An 18,028-nucleotide genomic window follows, 5' to 3' on the forward strand; every position below is an offset into this window, starting at 1 on the left:
CCTGGGGAGTCAGTTGGGAATTAGACTGTAGTCTGTACCAAGAGTGGATTTATAGTCTTTAACTGTGGGGGAAAAAATGGGGTATATCTTTTGAGGTAGGGATGTAAACAATTACAGAAAGTGAATTTGTTGGCTGGGGTTACAGCGAGCCAGCACACTGGCACATAACACAAGAGGAAATTATTTCCTCCCAACTAAGGAAATGACTTCCACAGCTGCCTGATCTCTTTCATCAGAGACTCTCGGCATTAGTCATTATTTCTGTTATGAAATAAATGAACGTATCATGGGCCTGAGTCTCAAAGGCAATTCTAGAGATGTAGGTGAAAGGGACAAAGTGTTGCTCTGGATTCCTTTTGTTTCACTGCCTGTGATGGCATTTAGTATCTTGCCGCCTTACTACACGAGCCCTGACTGAAATCTGCGGTAGTTTTGATTGTGTTCATTTGAGATGTGACAGTACATTTCTCTAGTAAATATATCCCTGTCTGTGCTTCAGCTACCTATGGCAACACAGCCCAAGTCTTTTGAACTTCTGGGAAGAGTCAGCTGGTGTGCTCCAGGCTGCTGCTTCACTTCTGGTTTCCCAGTAAACTACTTTGAAACCAAAGCAATGCTTCCAGCCTTCTTTCAAACAATGAGCCTGCCTCAACAGTTTAATATTATTCCACTGAATCTCAGAGAAGCATTGGTTTTTCAGAGAGGGGATGGTTGGTTTTTTTAAGAAATTATTTTTTTGTTTTCGACACACTAGAATGAGATCAAAGTCACTTTAGTTTGTGTTCTGTGCAAAGGTCTGAATCCAGTGTTCTGGAAGTGAAGCTTCATCTCCCTGTGGCTTTGATTTCCCCCTTGCAAATACCATGTTTATGTGTTTTCTTTGTTATGTATCTCAAAATGTTTAAATGTCTTATACATTACAGGTAGTATTTCTACTGCTGAATCGACTACAACCAGTTCTGTAGCCATTCCTCCCCTTCCCACCACCCCTCCTGCATTCACCCAGCTTCTGCATAAAGGGATTTTTAAACAGTGTGGGCAATTAGCTATAAGAGTAGCTACAGATATTTTTGATTCCTCAGCACCATCTAAAACTGCCAGAAGACTGTAGAAATCACTCCATTAAAGGTGATTGCTGACGTTCATGACACGCCTTGATTTCTGGCTACAAATGAAAATACATTTCAAAGTCTGTTGAAATGGAAGCTGTTTAACAATAAGCATTTACCTTCCTCTAATTCTTCACCAAGAACCAACATGATTTTCAATAAAGTAGGATTCTTTTTAAAATGATGATTAGTCTCTGGTGTAAAGAAGGGTCCTGAAAGTGTTTAATTAGGCAACAACAAAAAGCATGAAATGAGCAAGGCTGATTCCGTAGATACCTGACGATCATACTGAGATATAATTGAAGTAGAGAAGCCTGTTGCTTCTAATAGTTTAAGTGCCTTGCACACCCACTGCATGTACTGAGTACAATAAAATGTTCTATCACACGTTCTCTTCATCACACCCAATATATGATCAGTACTCCTGCAATAATAGCCGGGATAATTAATTCTGGCTTAAGTATTTAGAAAATTATTAAGCGCCGCAATTACAGGCTTTCCAAATGGCAGTATTTAGAAGCAAGAAGCTATTCTCTACACTCCCCCCCTCCCATATCTGAGTGCACTGAAAAACTTCAATTCAGCAACGTAAGGAAAAAGCCTCTGCAGGAGTGCATCTTAATGTAGTATTAATTGGGTAAAGGAAGAATATAGCTCAGGAACACAGAGGGTGCATTTGGAACAGGACAAATAATCTGAAATACAGGTTTGATGAATTCCCTTCATCTCTGTGCTGTGGTTGCTGCAGCACTTTTGTTTATATTGATCTGAACGGCATGGAAATTTTCTTTCATCTGTCATTTACATTCATTTTACCTCTTGCAATTGCCTCTGCCAGCTTACATGCTTGTTTTCTGGTGAATCTATTAATAAGATTTCCAGTACATCAAAAGAATTTCTTTTGTGCAAAGGTAGAATATAATACACCTAAGGTGTAGGAGGGTTCCTAGCTTCAATTTTACCCGCTAAAAGTTATTAATGAGTTCTGTGAAGTAAAAAAAAAATGAAAAGGATAATGCTAATTGCATGCTATAGATTTTCCTCCATTGCTTACTCATTTAGTTGGTGACTTGCAGAATAGAATATTTACACCGTAGCTTTCTTCTGATTGCAATATGCCTCCTGAATTCACAAAAATAGGACCAAAGGTCAAATTAATTAAAAACAGTAGGAGAAAGAACATAATTAATGCTGCAAGTTTGTATTTACATGTTTTGCCTGGAAAATGTGTGAAGTGCATTTTGTTTTGTGCAAAGCACAGAAGCTGTATGCCAATGAAAATAAAAAAAACACTAAGAAATACCTTAACGAGTAGAATTAAATTGAATTCTTTAGTCAGGAGAATTTATGCATAATGATGGTTTCAGGGTGAGCAACTAGGGCAGTTACCATTGGTATTCGATAGTGTAATTGATACAGGAATGCAAGACTATGTGCGTGTACGTGTAGCTGTGTGTGGAAGATACCTGTGCCCGTAGTGTCTCCCTGTTGCCTGCATGCCTTATGCCAGCTCTGCTGACATTAATGTTATTACCCTTCCACACACACATTTTTCCTGCTGGTTTCTTTCAAAGGTCCTCCCTGGTTCTTAGATATCTACAGCAATTTGCCTTCTCCTGAGCAGTAAGAATACGGTGTAGACCCAAAGCCTTGCATTTGTTCTTGCATGACCGCATGTTACAAGGGATTTCTGCACCGTCACGCTTTTCTGGATCAACAAGAGCAAGCAGTTGCCTTTCCTGATCATCTCCTTGGTGTCAAGAGTTGCGAAAGTATTGCAGATTTATAGGTTGCAAGTTCAGTGTGGCTTGTATGGAGAATAATATTTACCTCTGATTTAACCGAGCTTTACGTGAAATTTGAATAGTCCTGAGGTAAAGATGGTAACAGTGTTAATCTTCTGCACGGCAAGTGAGGAACTAGAGGTAGCCACTGAATGCACTCAGGGAGTTGCAGAAGTGGCATTCACTGTGCCTTTGGCCTTCCCTCCCCAGCCCCTTTTATTCCTCAGCTCTTTGGGGCACATTTACTTGGGCTTCTTTCCAAAGATGCGGGAACTCAGACTCAAGATTATGCTATTTATGAGTATGCAATAATGTTATTTTTGGGTTTATACAGTAAATGGCTGGGACTAAGTTGCTCTTAAGCAAAACATTGGTATGCTCAGTGCTGCTGACAGAGGCACTTGGTGGTCTGTGTGGGCTACGCAGCTGGCAGTCCCGTGAGGAATTGCTGGCCTTCGTGGCTCACTGGAAGTGCCCAGTCCTCACTTCTGCAGACTTCTCTACTATTTCCCCTTGGTGCTTTATGTATTTTTGCATTAGTACCTTTCTCTTGACTCTTTGAGTTACTACGTAAACAACTTCACTTCTGTCTCGGTTTCTACTTACTGTGTATGGCTTGAGTTCACCCGTTTTCTCGCTCACCTCAGTAACTGTTTGTCAGGAAAGCAACCCAAGGTCACAGGTCTGTGCTTTATAAAGCCAGGTCCCTAGCGACAGACGCCTGAACCTCACAAAACTGGACCTTGACTTACAGCTGCCCTCCGCAGCTGCACTCTCATTGTGATTTCAGAGCACAGCTCCCGTGGTTGTAGGTCGTGGCTGGGTCGGAATCGGGGCGGCTGTGGGCACAGGGGCCCGACTGCGGGCAGGTCGCCTGCTCTCAGCTGCACGCAGCAGCTCTCGGCTTGCTTGGAGAGGAAGCGACTTGCCTCAGAGTTCAGCTGGAGTCCCTTGATTCCCCTTGCCCAGAACTGCATTATTTCTTTATGCAAACTAACATATGCTGCATTACTTCAGTAATTTGTATTACATATTTTGCTCCGTGAAGAAAGATGAGTAAGTAATCTTAATAGTCCCAAAGAATGGCTGCACTGAATATGAAAATAAGCTAGAAGGATTTAAGGAACAAGGGAAGGCTAATGGCTTTATATTTTGCTTTACTGAAATTACACAAGTGGTGAATTCTGAGAGACAGTTATATATTCTGATTATCTGAAAGGACAATTGCAGAGACATTGCTCTGTAGGAGTGAAGGATGGTATCAATGATACAATACAGCACTTCAATTTGTAAAATTTTTCCCATTTACAAATAGGTATTTCAGACATCCATTTAAGAATGCGTTAGTAGGATGTAGCTCAACTCACTTTAGTAATTTTGAATATTTCATGTATTCTACTGTAAATAACAGCTAAAAACTTATTCATTATCACCCTGATAGTATAAGCTGTGAAAATAGTGATGAAAATGGGAGATTTCTGACTTTAATCAAATAAAACATAATGTTTTTTCTTAAAACAACTTGGAGAGAAAAATGGATATTTCAAATATTTGAAATAAAACCAAAGTATTGCAACAGTGTTCACCGTGGCATTTATCACATAGCATCTTTCCTATTTACAATAACAGAAGATTGAAACAAAGCGAAGTGTACCAGTCAAAAGTGCCTTTATTTCAGTATATGGAATAACTTCTCATATTGAGAGTAAAACTTTTCTCCGACAATTGGAAAGGCAATTTCAGGATACATGTTTTGACCCTGGAAGCTTTCTTGGATTCCTCTCAGTGGTACCTCTTCTGGGGAAAGTTTTCTTGATCCAGGGAAGATTGTCCTGGACCACTGGAGTCCACTAAAGAGTGTAACGCTGATAGAAGTCTCCATACTGAAACGCTGGAATTTTACTTTGTGCAAAGCAAATACAGCATGAACTGCATCACTGCTTGTAAATTTTGGCCTACAGCTTTATTTTACACAGGCCAGCAGGTTTTCTTTGTATTCTCTTCCCTCTTCCTTAACCCTTTCACCTAAAGGTGGACTAATTATAGTTGCCATGAGAATGTACTTCAGATAGGTGACCTCAGATGGCAAACACACTGTACATTTAAAATTAAGAATGGGTAATCTAGGTGGTTAAAGGATATTTGCTAAAGGCCAAAAAGATAAATGTTGCAAGCAAATACTGATACAGAGAGCAGAAAAGAGAATGCTTTCACTGCACTCTAAGTAAGTCTTGAGTTTCCTGAGAGCCTATTTTGAGTAAAAGGGTAACTTTTTGCCTATTCTTTCTCTTCTCCAGAAAGAGCAAGATGCTTTTTTTGACAGCTGCATAAATTATATTAGGTTTATCCTTCCATTTTAACTATCATCAGTTCCCATTCTAGCTAATAAAACACTTGATATCAAACATTATAGATTTGCTGCTATAACAAATTAAATGCTGTTATAACAAAGGTGTGCTGTCATAACAAACGTAGTGAGATAGTGACATGCCAAAGAGCTGCTTTTCTACTCACTTTAAAAGGCCCTTCACTTTTAATTTAATTTATTTTTTAAATTTTTGTGTTGACTCTTCTTAGGAGATATTGCAGAAAACCTGCTTCTTTACTATGTCAGGGTGTAGCAAGGGCTGGCTGCTCCCTGGGGGCCAGGAGCAGCGGGTGGTCCCCACAGCTTTTGAGGGCTACTGTGAATGATATCAAAATTGGTGGAAATGTAGTCTAGAAACCTTTGGATCCAAAAATATGGGGCTTTTTTCTACAAGAAATTGAGGAGCTGTGTCTGTCTGTCTTTCCTTCCGTCCTTCTGTCCTTCTTTCTGTCTGTCTGTCTTTGTCTTTATTCAAGAGGTACCTCAACCTCTTCAGGTTCTAAGCTTACACTGTAGACTTGCTCTCTGCCCCGATTTGGGTACCTTTCTTTTTAACCATAACAAAATGAGTTCAACTACATACGTGAACACATGAACTGCTTGATAATCACCCCACTCAGATATCCTATCCCCACCTGCAGGAAAAATTTCTGTAGAGCCAAGATTTATTCTATAGGGTGAAATACAACTAAAGTGATACACTACTACTTGTGCTAGAGTATTTAGGAATACTCCTTGAACATGTCTTACTAAAAGTATGCCTGTGTTTTTCTTCTGACTTCCGTATACTTTCAGCCCAAAGAAGCAAAATTAGATAAAAGTCCCTTTTTCTGGGAAACACTGATAAGAATAGCTCCATTTATTGGTTGCAAATGATGAAGGCACATTTTCAAGCCTCTTCAAGTGAATACTTGTGATGGCTTGTGAAGTTATATGCATGTGTATTGCTTCAGAAAGATTTGACCTTTAAATGAAAAACTGAATAGAAAAAAATTGCAAATGGAAATTGAATCAGGTTCTTGAGATTTCTTCCAGGTCTCTATAGCTCTAACAACCTCATCACGCTTGAACTTAATGGCTTAGCCTTGACTGCTACGATGCAAAAGTAGAGGCTGGAGGTCAGTGAATAATTCACTGGAACAACATTTATTATTCCATAAATCTATACCTTACTCATGAAGAAAGATGAAATCTATTTATCTGAGCCACAACTGAAATGTATAAATTAACAGAATGAAATTAGAGCGAGAGTGCTATGTACATTTATGAAAGTATAAATTCTGCTCTATTTCAGTATTAACACAAAGAAAATACTAGGTAAGCAATAGTGTTGCTTTTAAAAGAAATATTCACAACTGTAATAACACCGATCAATATTTCTGCTAAAAAAGATCCATGTTGTTGGGCCACCAGTCAGAAGTGATCTCAAATATTACCAAAATATTTCTTTATTATTGTTTATTATTATGTCCTTTTAACTAAAATGGCTTTGCCTATCAGAAATCAAGCGTTCAAGGTAATAACATCAAAGATGATAACCTGGAAAGTGAAGAACATATTAACAAAAAATCAGAATTGAGACTTTCCTATTTCTCAACCTTAGCAACAGCACAGCCCTAGTGCAACTTTCATGTGTAATTTTTATTTAATCACATGTCAAATTGAAGACTTACATGGATTAAACTTTAAAAAGCATGCTTTCAGCTATCATTTTGACATCTAGTTAGCATACAATAACTGCCTTTCAAAAGCTAAATAAAATGTTTGACAAGCTTTAAATGTTATTTTCAGTTTTATTTGCTTTTTGATTTCAGTTCTTTGTTGTTATTTCAAGAAGCTCAGAAAATACAATTTAATTGTTAAATGTTGCTGGGAAATGTCATATGAGATATACTCTTTGGTACAACGAGGATTAGAGTCTGAAAATAAATACCCATTGAGGTTGTTAATCAGAAATTTGTGAAGTTCCAGGTTTATAACGTTTTTGTTCAGCGATGATTTGGCTAATGAGTTTGTTCCATGACCTCTGTGCCGCAAGAGGAAGGTGGGAGTATCGGCTTAGCTTCTAGTTACTTCAGTGAAAAATGGCATCAGTGAAAATTTGCTTCTTAAAGCAGGTGGTGTTAAAAAAAATTTCTGTTGCTTACCTACATGAAAAAGGGTTTCATTATTCTTTTGCAAAAGCCAATAGCTGAAATATGACTTTTTCACTTATCAGTCAGGTGCAGTTTTACATGCCTGCAAGAAATGCCTGTAGGGGCATATAAGTATGATTTTAAAAAGGCACTCTGAGTAAGTGAGCGTGGTAGAGTTACAAGATAGTCTTGCAAGATTATTTCTCATCACTTGAGGAAACTCTTTGTGTGAGTGAATCCAACTACAAGATCTGACAATTTTAAGTAATTTCCATTTGAGCAGGTAAAGGGGCACTGTCTTGTTCCACTGTTTTGCTGTGGAGGTAGTAATTCTTTCATTGAAAAACTACAAATCTGTCTAGGATAATCATCCATATTGAATTTGCGTTTGTCTGGGCAGCCAACCAAGCTTTTGCTTGCCTTTTTGAAATTAATAGATTATTCTTCCTGCATCTAAATAAATTAATAAAGTGGGAGGAGTTATTTAAATCAATAATAAGTGAAAGCCTAAAACTATTTATGTATCTCATACTACTATGGAACAGTTAGGTTGTTAATCACAGTGAGGAAAAGTAAAAGTATTTATCAAAGCTTTCTCTTCTTTAGAAGGAAGCCAGATGCTTTGTTTTCCATTAGTAATTAGTGAGGATGTAAGACACCAGTTATTAATGTTAGTGATATTAAATCAGGAGGACTAGATAAATTTCTAACAAGAATGTCAAAAGGATTATGTTGGATTTCTGAAGTTATAAATAGCTGAAAATCTAATGTTTTGCCAATATTTAAAAGGATAAATATGGTAAACTGGGAAAACAGTAGGTCTGTTTGATTTGACAAACATATAGAAAATCAGAAGCTGAAAGGGATGCAATCAATAAAGATAGGACAGTAGCTGATACAGCTGAACTTGTTCAATAAAAAGAAGGGCTTGTTCAACAAGCTTGATCTGTATGAGTTGACAATTAAGGCTAACGGTATTGGCAGTAGTTGAGGGCATTACTTTTTCATGTGAGATAGGGAAAATACTGATTTTAATGTCCACTAAGCCTGGACTTCTGAAATCAGCTGGATATTGTCACTTTGATGCACACTACCTCTCCCCTTCCCCCCCAGCAGACAAGCCCTTCATTTTGCTCTTTTAAAAAAAAACAGTCCTGTGCAGGATCACTGCAGGCCATATTGAAGAAATTATAAAAAACCAACTGCTAAATCATCAAAGGTGATTGCAATAGTGCTTTGTTATTAGTGAATTGTTTCTAGTTGTGTGTGATAAAGGTGACCAAGAGTGTTCAGCATCTTTATAGATGCTTCAAGAGAAAATACAGATCACTGTTGGTAAAAATCTAGAAGTTAGTCTAATTTGAGTGAAAAATGATAATGAGCTACATTATATATTTTGTCCATTACAAAGTAATCAAGATAACATAGTAAGATCTTAGATTTAATGCTCAGAGCTGCAATAAGTATGTGAAATACAGACTTATAAAACAATTTATAGCAACTGTTTGGGCCATAATAGCTATGCTGTACACTAGTAAGTTTAGGGAAAGGAAAAATAAAAATACTAGCTTGTCTTTCTTGAGTTTCAAGACAAAGACATGTTTCCCACTGGGTTTGTAGTTGGATCCTTTCAAGCTGTTTGTTTTCATGTTATTCTGAGAATTTTACATTGATAGTAGCTGGGTCCTGTATGTCTCAATCGAAGCATATGGAAGAAGAGATTGTTGTTTTGGAACAAAAGGTGATAGTTGAGTATAAAAAGATTTGAGCTGGAAATTATAGTTTGATTAGGGATTTTCTTCAACAACTGAGAAGTACTGGTCATAACTGAAGATAGTTGTTGTCTGGTTATTTAAGGCATGCATTTCATACCTTCCTAGCATTTGAAAGACAGAAGCAACTGAGAAAATGAATATTAATAGCAAAACTAGATTTTAAAGTTAAAAAATATTTTTGACTACTCCTTTATTCACTGGCTGCTAATAGTGGAGAAAAATGTTGAAGTAGTCCTATTCTTTTACTTTTATGCTATCTTACAGCATCTCCTAAATAAGGTCTGTTTTAAATCAGAATTATAATCTAAATAATATAATTAATTCAACATAAATTAAACAGTAGTATTTTTTCTTTACGATCTCCTTTTAAAAGGATATTAATTTGCTTCAATGGATGAAGATAATAAGGTTAATAGTTTAATGTTCCTCAGTTGATATCTGCTGCTTTTTCTATTACCTTTTTTCAGTTTTTGATTATAAATTGGCTAACCCCTGGTGTATAATTCCAGAAATCATCCCTTGAATGTATCCAAAGCTATTTACTTAGACTCATCTTTTATTATTCCCACTGCCACAGTCTAATTATTGTAGTGAAAGATTGAACACAGAATAGTTTGGGGCTTTGATCAGTCTTCATATAAATTTCAATAATGAGAGTAAAAGGTTTGCGGTTTTCTGAGATAATTTGATCCCTCCAGACACACATTACTTTTAAAAAATGCCATGGATGCCGTATGAGACCTCTGACAGAATTTGTGTCTGGGTTCGTGACATCTCTGGAAGCAAAATTCTTTTTTCATACCAATAAAGAGTAATTTAATATTGTTAAATATGTCAGAGAAACTATACGCTACTGTACGTTTTTCCTTAAATTTTCACTTCATTTTCCCCTATCAGTCTAATTGTCTGTATTACAAGTTCCTACATCAGCGTTTTCAGAATCCACTAAGAATACATAATGGATTTGCTTGCATTTCTGTCCTTTTGAAAAAATATACTAACTGTCAGTCAAATAAATAAAACAAACCATAATCCTTGTTATTCTATTACTATCAGTGCTAACTCCCTTTGGAGATAAATAGAAAAGCAGCTGGAGTCTGAGGATATTTTGTAATCTTATAAACTGAAATTTAAATGCCTCAAGGAGGAAATTTCCAAAATAATTGTGACAGAAGATAAGTCCCAGCTTTTGGCAAAATTTTATTAGAATTACTTGTTCCAGATCATTATCTGATGCCTGTATGAATTAAGAAAATGGCAGCACTGCCATGTGGAGAAATAGCTGGGGTTTTTTTCATCTTGATAAATTCTTCCAAAAGTGCTCTGTCCTCAGCGTTATCACATGTGACATACTCAAGGACACTATCAAATTAAAAATCATGAGCCTTTAGCTGATGGCAGTTTATTTTAAATCGTATGTTTTTTATCTTCCCTACTAATAACATCTCAATTTATGTAACTAAATAGTTACAATTTTTTACTGAATGTGAGGGTTAGTTAGTGAGATTTTTAATTTTGTTTGGGGTATGACTTTTGTTTTTTCTCACTGGGCTAAGCAGTTAAAAAAAAAGACTCGGTGACTTTCTGGTCTCCTTTACTGTCATCTGCTTAAGAACTTTTACTGTATTTTGGCGACAAACCATGAAAAGAAATAGTCATTTGTTTAAAATTAGTGAATCCCAGTTGCACATAATAGCAACCATTGCATTCCCAGCCATTTGCAAAAGCTAATACTGGTATCTAACGCTAAAACTTGGGCTAATAATGCTTTAAGAATACTTTATTCTTAAGATTCACTGGTAGCTTGGAGATGAAAAGATACAACCTAGCATAAGTACCAAACAGCACGTGCGCAACGTGAGACAGCACGAAGGCAATGTAAACCTCACAAAATACGCAGAGTTTTTACAAACAGTTCATGCAATGAAGGTTGATTTTTTTATAGATACTGTGAATAGCAGACTCATTTAAGACCAAAGAAATAGTATATTCCATTTCCACATGCTGTAGCTATATGTCTGTGCAAGCTTGCTGCAGTTTTGTATGCGGGGAGTAAACCAGAAACATTGCAGGAATATTTTCACTGGATCAACTCCACAAAACTTCAGTTATTTGAACGTTCAGGTAAGAGTCGACTGAGACTGCTGGTACGAATAGGGCTCTGGGAGGCAACTGACAGTTAAGAAGTAGAATAGGATAAGTCATATCAGCAATTTCTGTGGATCCATCTGTTTTTTGGACTGTGTAGACACACTCCATGTATCTCTACCCATCTGTGGTGGGAAAAGGATCAGACAGCCAGTGGGAGGAGCAGGACCACTGTCCCAGCCAGCCTTCCAGAGAGCCCTGGGAGCAGCTGCAGACAGCTCACTATAGAGTTAAATAATAAGATTCTTCTGGTGACATGAAAAATGTAGGGGGGGGGGGGGGAATGTGGGGGTGTTAGCTGCGAACCTTTCACCATCTGAGTTTTTTTCCAGTGGGCTGTAAGGCTTCTCCTGCAGTCACAGGTGGGATGTCTTGTCCCCTTTCCATCCCATGTGATGGGAAGTCATTCTGTGTGCAGGTTTTCAGAGCTCAGCTGGTGTCCTGGCTTGATCTGTTCCAATTTTTCTTAAAGATCTGCCTAATGAGGGAGAGTCTAAAACCTGCAAATTTGGTAAACAGGAAAGCAGGACTGGAAGGCAAAGTGTACTTGATGATAAACAGATGAAATCATCTGGAAAAACAGAATGGCAGGAAGAATGAATGCAAAGCGCCGCACTTAGGCTCCAGCAATCAATGGCAATAACCAGAAACGGGACAACTAGCAAAAGACCATTAGAAAAGGAGCTGGGCATTATGGTGGTTGGCAAGGAAAACGTGTTACGCTGCCATGAAAAAGGCAAAGCAGTAGTGGAGCCTGCAGGAGATGTGAAATGATCCTTCTGCTCTACTCCACACTTTAAAGATCTCAGCTGAAGCACCGTAATGAGTTTTGAGCAGTGCACAGAGAAGCATGTGTGAGCACGTGTGCAGGGGCGAGCAGCAAGAGATATCAGAAGGCACACGACAGATTGAAATAAGAAAGTCTGTTTATTCTGAAGTAGACTAAAGTGCCAAATGCCAGAAAGATGAGTGGGAATAACCGGACCATGATGGATGGGACTGAAGAAGTGATTGATTTTGTAACAAGAAAGAGGCAGGCTAGACATTAGAAGAAAACCTGTCCATTAGCAATGGTGAAGCACTAGAACAGATTTTCTGGGAAAGCCATGAATTTCTTACTGGTAGCTTTTAAGAAGAGTTTTCGCTCACATCTGTCAGGAATTACATAGGTAAAGTTGATCTTGCCATTTTCTTGGCTGTACCACACTGTACAGCAGCTGTCTGTGGGCATATGTAATAATGTCACAGTGATAAAAAGAGATTTTGAAAAATAGAGGAACTTAACTTTTTAGCAAAAACTTAATGTAACTGATGGTGTTCAACACCATCACCTATAGGAACCAAATATCTAGGGACCTCTGACATCTGCTGTAGTACAAACACAGTATATACTTTTTTTGCATAATTGCATCAAAAATCTGATCTCCAGCTTTACTAATCCCAGCAGTTCTGGAACTGGAAAGTTTTGCATTGCCTTTCAAATGGAATTTTGAGTAACATCAAGCTAAGAACATTTTAAATTGTTATTCTGGGTTTTTTTTGAATCTTCATGTTTCATGTTTCCAAAACACATGGAAATAAGACACATGGAAATAAGCAGGAGAGCTGCTTATTTCTTTGTTCGTATTTTCTTTTAATACTGGGACAGATTTACATTTCAGTTATTCAGCTCCTAAATCACGCAGAGTCACTTAGGTAATGAAAATACTGTCCTATGCCTGATGCATCAGATGTTTCGTTTCACCTGGCCCTTCCTTCAGTAGCTGTGCTGTGATGCTTTCCTTCCTCAGCTCTCTGTTTCCCAGCTTCCAGCCTTTTACAGTTAAGATACAGGTCTGTGGTATAACAGAAATCAAAGGGGTTGTAATGAAATGTCTGAAGGAGAGCAGTGGAATCTACTTTTAACTCATTAGTTTAATAGATGTGCAAAATCTATTAAAATTGTTTTCAATACATAAGGCTTGTTATTGTTTGTTCTTTCTCTGCCTTAGAAGAATCCAACAACATTAGAAGTGTGTCACATTTTTTAGGCCCAAAAGTGTGGAACAGGTTTTAATGGGAAAGAAAATGTTTTTTGAAAACTAGAAAACTGAGCAGTGAAATAAATTGAGCCTCAAAAAGTGATTGAAATCTCCAAGTCAATATACAAAAGGCATCCAAAGACTTGTGAAGTCTGACAGAACCTCTTTAGTTTGAGTTGTCTTTCATTTTGCATCAGGGCTTACATTTTTAAAAAATAGAAGAAAGCAGCGCTGTCAGGTGAAGCGGGTTTGAAAGCAGGCTGCCTGTTCATGAAAGCCTGAAATTGTGCACAACTCTAGATAATGCGTCTTCAGCAGATAACTGAAATAATACATTTCCTAAATTGCTTGCATTAAGCAATTACTGATACTGTAGTGGAAACCATATAATTTTCTTCCTTCCTTGTAGCCTCAGCGCCGTGTCACGTTTCACCTACCAGATGGCTCCCAGGAAAGCTGCAGTGACAGTGGGCTTGGAGACCATGAACCCACGAGCGGTGCTAGCACATCGCACCCTCTGCCCCTCGGCTTCCCCCAGGAGGAGTACTATGAGCAAGCTTCACCCAACAGCCGGACAGAAGGAGACGGCAACTCAGACCCGGAGTCCAGTAAGTGATGAACTCTGGTCATCTTAGTTGTTAAATCATTTGAGTGTCGAAAGTGGGCTGCTTTTTCAGGCAATTATTAAAACTGAATGTTGATTTTAATGTGGCCAAAGAAGCCCTATATTTCTAAAAATGTGAAGTCTGACCATTGGAAATAAAACACTCTTGAGCTGTAAAGACTTTATGGATGACCTGGTATTTTTATAGATCTGCTGTGCTGTACGCAGAGGAGCTTTCTGATGAGGTTAACACTGTTACCCTTACGGTCATAAATACTGCGCTGAGGGAGTTTACACTTTTTAATGTGTTTCCCTATCCAACACTACTGCGCATTGTAGTTTGTTTTAACAGGAAGAGCTTCTGGATGATGAGTAGGTCTGTGAAGACACTGCTGTCTCCAGAAATAAGGGTTTCTGGATTTGTCTTTTGAGAGCAGCTATGGTATGGAGGTGACAAACTCTTTTGAGATTATTACTTACTTCTGCCGTTATCACTGGCTTCTTACGATATTGAAAACAGTTAGGCAAAATCAAGGTGAGCTCAGGACCATGCTAAAGCTGTGGATACCGGTATTGCTTTCTCTGCCGTGATGTGATAGCCAGTTAGAGACTCCACTGTACTTTAGTCAATTGTTAATTGTCCAGGGGCTCTTTATCTGGATTAGATTGAACCATGCCATTGATAAAGAGACACCTGAATGTGTGTAAGCCTCTAAGGCCTTGTTAGCGGCCTAATAAGTGATTTGAAAATACATCTGTTCTGGGCAAAACTTGGCCCAAAAGGTGTATTTCAGCTGCTTTAGTGTATCATGAAGAATGAATTAGTAAGTCCTATGCACTTGAAATAGCTCTGTGAGAAGGTAGTTACATCTCTGCGCTGGCAAATACAGCATCCAGCAGAGAGCATTACCTCTGACTCTGAGCTGGCTCTGACAAATTCAGCCTGGCTCTTGGAAATCACACTGCTGCCTTTGCCTTGTGCTGCCCGAGACTGGAGTCTGAGGGGCTTGTCTGCACGGATGAGGTCCATTCTCTCTTTTTCTTTTAGTTCATAAACTATTAACTGGGGATCCTCAGTTTCAGACTTTTTAAAATTTGTAAAATTATATGGTTCCGGAAATAATGCCAGAATATTATTTTTTCTGAGCTGATAGACAGCTGACAAGAACCATCAGAGGTTTTGGATGTTGTACTGAAAACATTATTCATCGTTTGCTTTTGTTTGTGTTTATATATTTGAGGCTGTAATATACCCTTAAGAATAGGCAGTCAAACTGAATTCTTCACAGAATGAGGCTCTAAAGGGCTACAAATATACCCCCAAAGAAAGAAAATATCAAGTTATAGATTGTGTTGGCTGCTTTTGCTATGCATACTCATGATCTGAACTTGCTTTACAGCTCTCTCTTGTTGTTTGTAACTCTGGTATTTATACTTCACTGCAGTGAGCATGATGTACATGAAATCGGTATTTGGGTCCTTTCGTACAGAGAGTGTGGGACAGGACCTGGTGTATGAGGAGCTGTTAGAACAGGCATGTGGATCCTGACTTGCCGTTTACAAAGAGGCTCAGGTTTTGGATTCACCACTGCTTTTTGAGCCCATTTTTTGCAATTTCAGAAGAAATATGGATCATGACTCTTCTAGAATGTTGCCCTAAAAGTAATACAGCTTTGACATCTGAATATCATTGACACATGTCACTGTGTGGAGACTAAGCAGGCATCTAATATCTTTTCTGGGTGAAGCTGAAGAAAGTTTAATCACCTGTCTAATTACCTGACAGTTCAGTTTTAAACTTGAAATCACAGTTTAGTTAGCATTTATGTTATGTGAAAATTTTTTCCCCTTCTAACTTGTATCTTATTGAAACAGTTTAATTGACACAATATAGTGTGATGCTTACAGTGCGGAAAGCATAGTTAGCAGTCCTTTTTAGTGTTTTATGCTTATATTAATGGCAGCATCTAGTGGCAGGAAAAAAAGCAGATATAAATAGATGTCTGTTGTGTGCTCTCATACATCTAAGTAAAAAAGAAGAGGAAGACCCACAGCATATTTTTATTCAGTATACTGCTGTAAAGTGGCTTACTGTAGGTAAGAGCAACCAAAATATCTTGTGTGCTGATCTATGAAAGTGTTCAGCCTGATGTTCGTTTCGTTCACTTGTGCATGCGTGACACATTTAGTCAATAGTGAAATAGTGAAAACCGTTCTGAATTGATAGTTTCCTCTACAAACATGCTGCTAGATTTTTCATTGTTGGTTTTTTCATCTAATTTGGAGTGGCATGATGTATTCAAAGTATTTCTATTCTTGTTTCATGGAGCAAAATGTTGTTAATGTGAAAAGAGAAAGGAATATATGGTCAGATAATCTGAGTAGAATTCATACAGCAGAATAAGCATGACCGTCATTTTGTCTCAAGATCTTTAATGTCTGACCTGTCTTAATCTGAAACATTGTCTAAAACATTAAGCCTGATTAATCATCTGATGGTGATTTAGTTCAACTTTGTCTGCCAAGGAGACATAGAGTTGGGATGAAACAACTTCAATAACGTCTAGAGTCTACTGAGACGTTAAGTGGCTTATGAAAGCTGATGACAGATGCCACATCACACAGGGATATATTCAAAAGTGTTTTCCCCTCTTGTTTTTCCTGAATACAGTTCTTAGGTTTTATTTGTTTCTCTAATATTAGAAATTATTGTATTTTGGAAACTTCCCATTTCTTAGCAATAGCAAAGCATTTATTACAAAACACTGAAAAAGATGAGCATAACTTAAAATAACAAAAGCTGAGAAATGTTGGTGACAGGAAGCCTTACAAATTCACATCCAATATAGGACTGAAGCAAGGGCGAAAGAATAACTGCAAGAATATAGTGGTTAGAAAACGATGAGCAATTTATATGTACACCTTTAAAATTAATTGACTGTACTAATTAAAATTAGAAATAGGCTATTTAAAATGATTTGTCTTCTCTTACTTTAGTTGCTCCTCAAAAAAGCATAATGTGCAGTGTGGTAGATGCGTCATAAGGAAGATATGCCAATAAACTGTCACACTAAGTAAATAGTAATATAAAAATGTGTGTAGGTTTGTAGAGAACGTTATCCTTAAGTAACAGCACTGATGTATGCGGTATTCATACATTTTCTGCTCATAAATTGCTAAAACTAATAAGGATGCTCCAATAACTCCCTATGCTAAGGATTTTAACTGTAGTACCTCCCCCCCCCCCCCCCCCCTCTTTTTTCCCCTCTGTATTATGTTTAAATACAAAACACACTACAAACATAGACAAAAAGTAACAAATTCTCTTTGGGTAAACTTCCCTAGCAAACTGTCTCTCAGTGGTGCCCACTTAGTGGCTGTAAGCAGTGATGTTGACCAAAAGGGTTGAAAGGTACCTGTTAACCCCAGTTATGCTTGGTTATTTAAGAGATGTGTAACATACTAATGTCGAATTTTCATGCTTCACCTGTTTTTATAGCCTTACCAAAACAATCTGGCTATTTTTTTTTTCCTCTAGAGAATAAAATTATTTTTCTTACATTTATTTGGAGAATGTAGAATACGCCCAGTTCAGTTAAGAAATTGGGCAGACTAAGAGTAATATGATTGCAGCTTTGGGGGAGAAAAAAGCCAGAAAACCTGAAAGTAATATGCAATTAAATAATTGTAATTATTTTGTATAAACAAAATGGAAGTATAAACAAAGCTAGTTGAAAATTAAAGGACTAGTTAATGAGGCAGATCACACTGAGATTTCAGGGTTTCGAACAGGAGAAAACTGGCGTCTTAAGGCGAGGGGGTCTCCATAAGGATATTTAACATGAATTAGTGACTAATAAGCCAAGAAAGTTGTCTTGAAAATCAGAAGGTGTAGAGCTAAGGAAAGGATGGCCACAAGGCGAGGTGATAGGCACTGTGACTTCATGGTCACTTCGAGCTGGTGTTGCCAGAGGTGTCTGTGGCTGCTTGTTTGTGCACCTTCTCTTGTGGCAGCACAAGCATTTGTAGAGCTGCTTGGGTGAACTGGATAGAAGAATTCCTCTAGGTTCAATCTGATCTAAGG

General features: G+C 37.8%; 1 protein-coding gene across 1 annotated transcript in view; it reads left to right on the forward strand.

Moving 5' to 3' along the window:
- The window catches only part of PCDH11X (protocadherin 11 X-linked), a 475,689-nt gene that overhangs the window by 320,460 nt on the left and 137,201 nt on the right, over positions 1-18,028 (forward strand). Inside the window, exon 6 of the mRNA XM_050901950.1 lies at positions 13,750-13,948. Coding sequence (XP_050757907.1) covers positions 13,750-13,948 — 199 coding nt within the window. The remainder of the gene's footprint in view (positions 1-13,749; positions 13,949-18,028) is intronic.

The sequence above is a fragment of the Gymnogyps californianus genome, chromosome 9 (assembly GCF_018139145.2).
Source record: "Gymnogyps californianus isolate 813 chromosome 9, ASM1813914v2, whole genome shotgun sequence".
Classification (NCBI taxonomy): domain Eukaryota; kingdom Metazoa; phylum Chordata; class Aves; order Accipitriformes; family Cathartidae; genus Gymnogyps; species Gymnogyps californianus.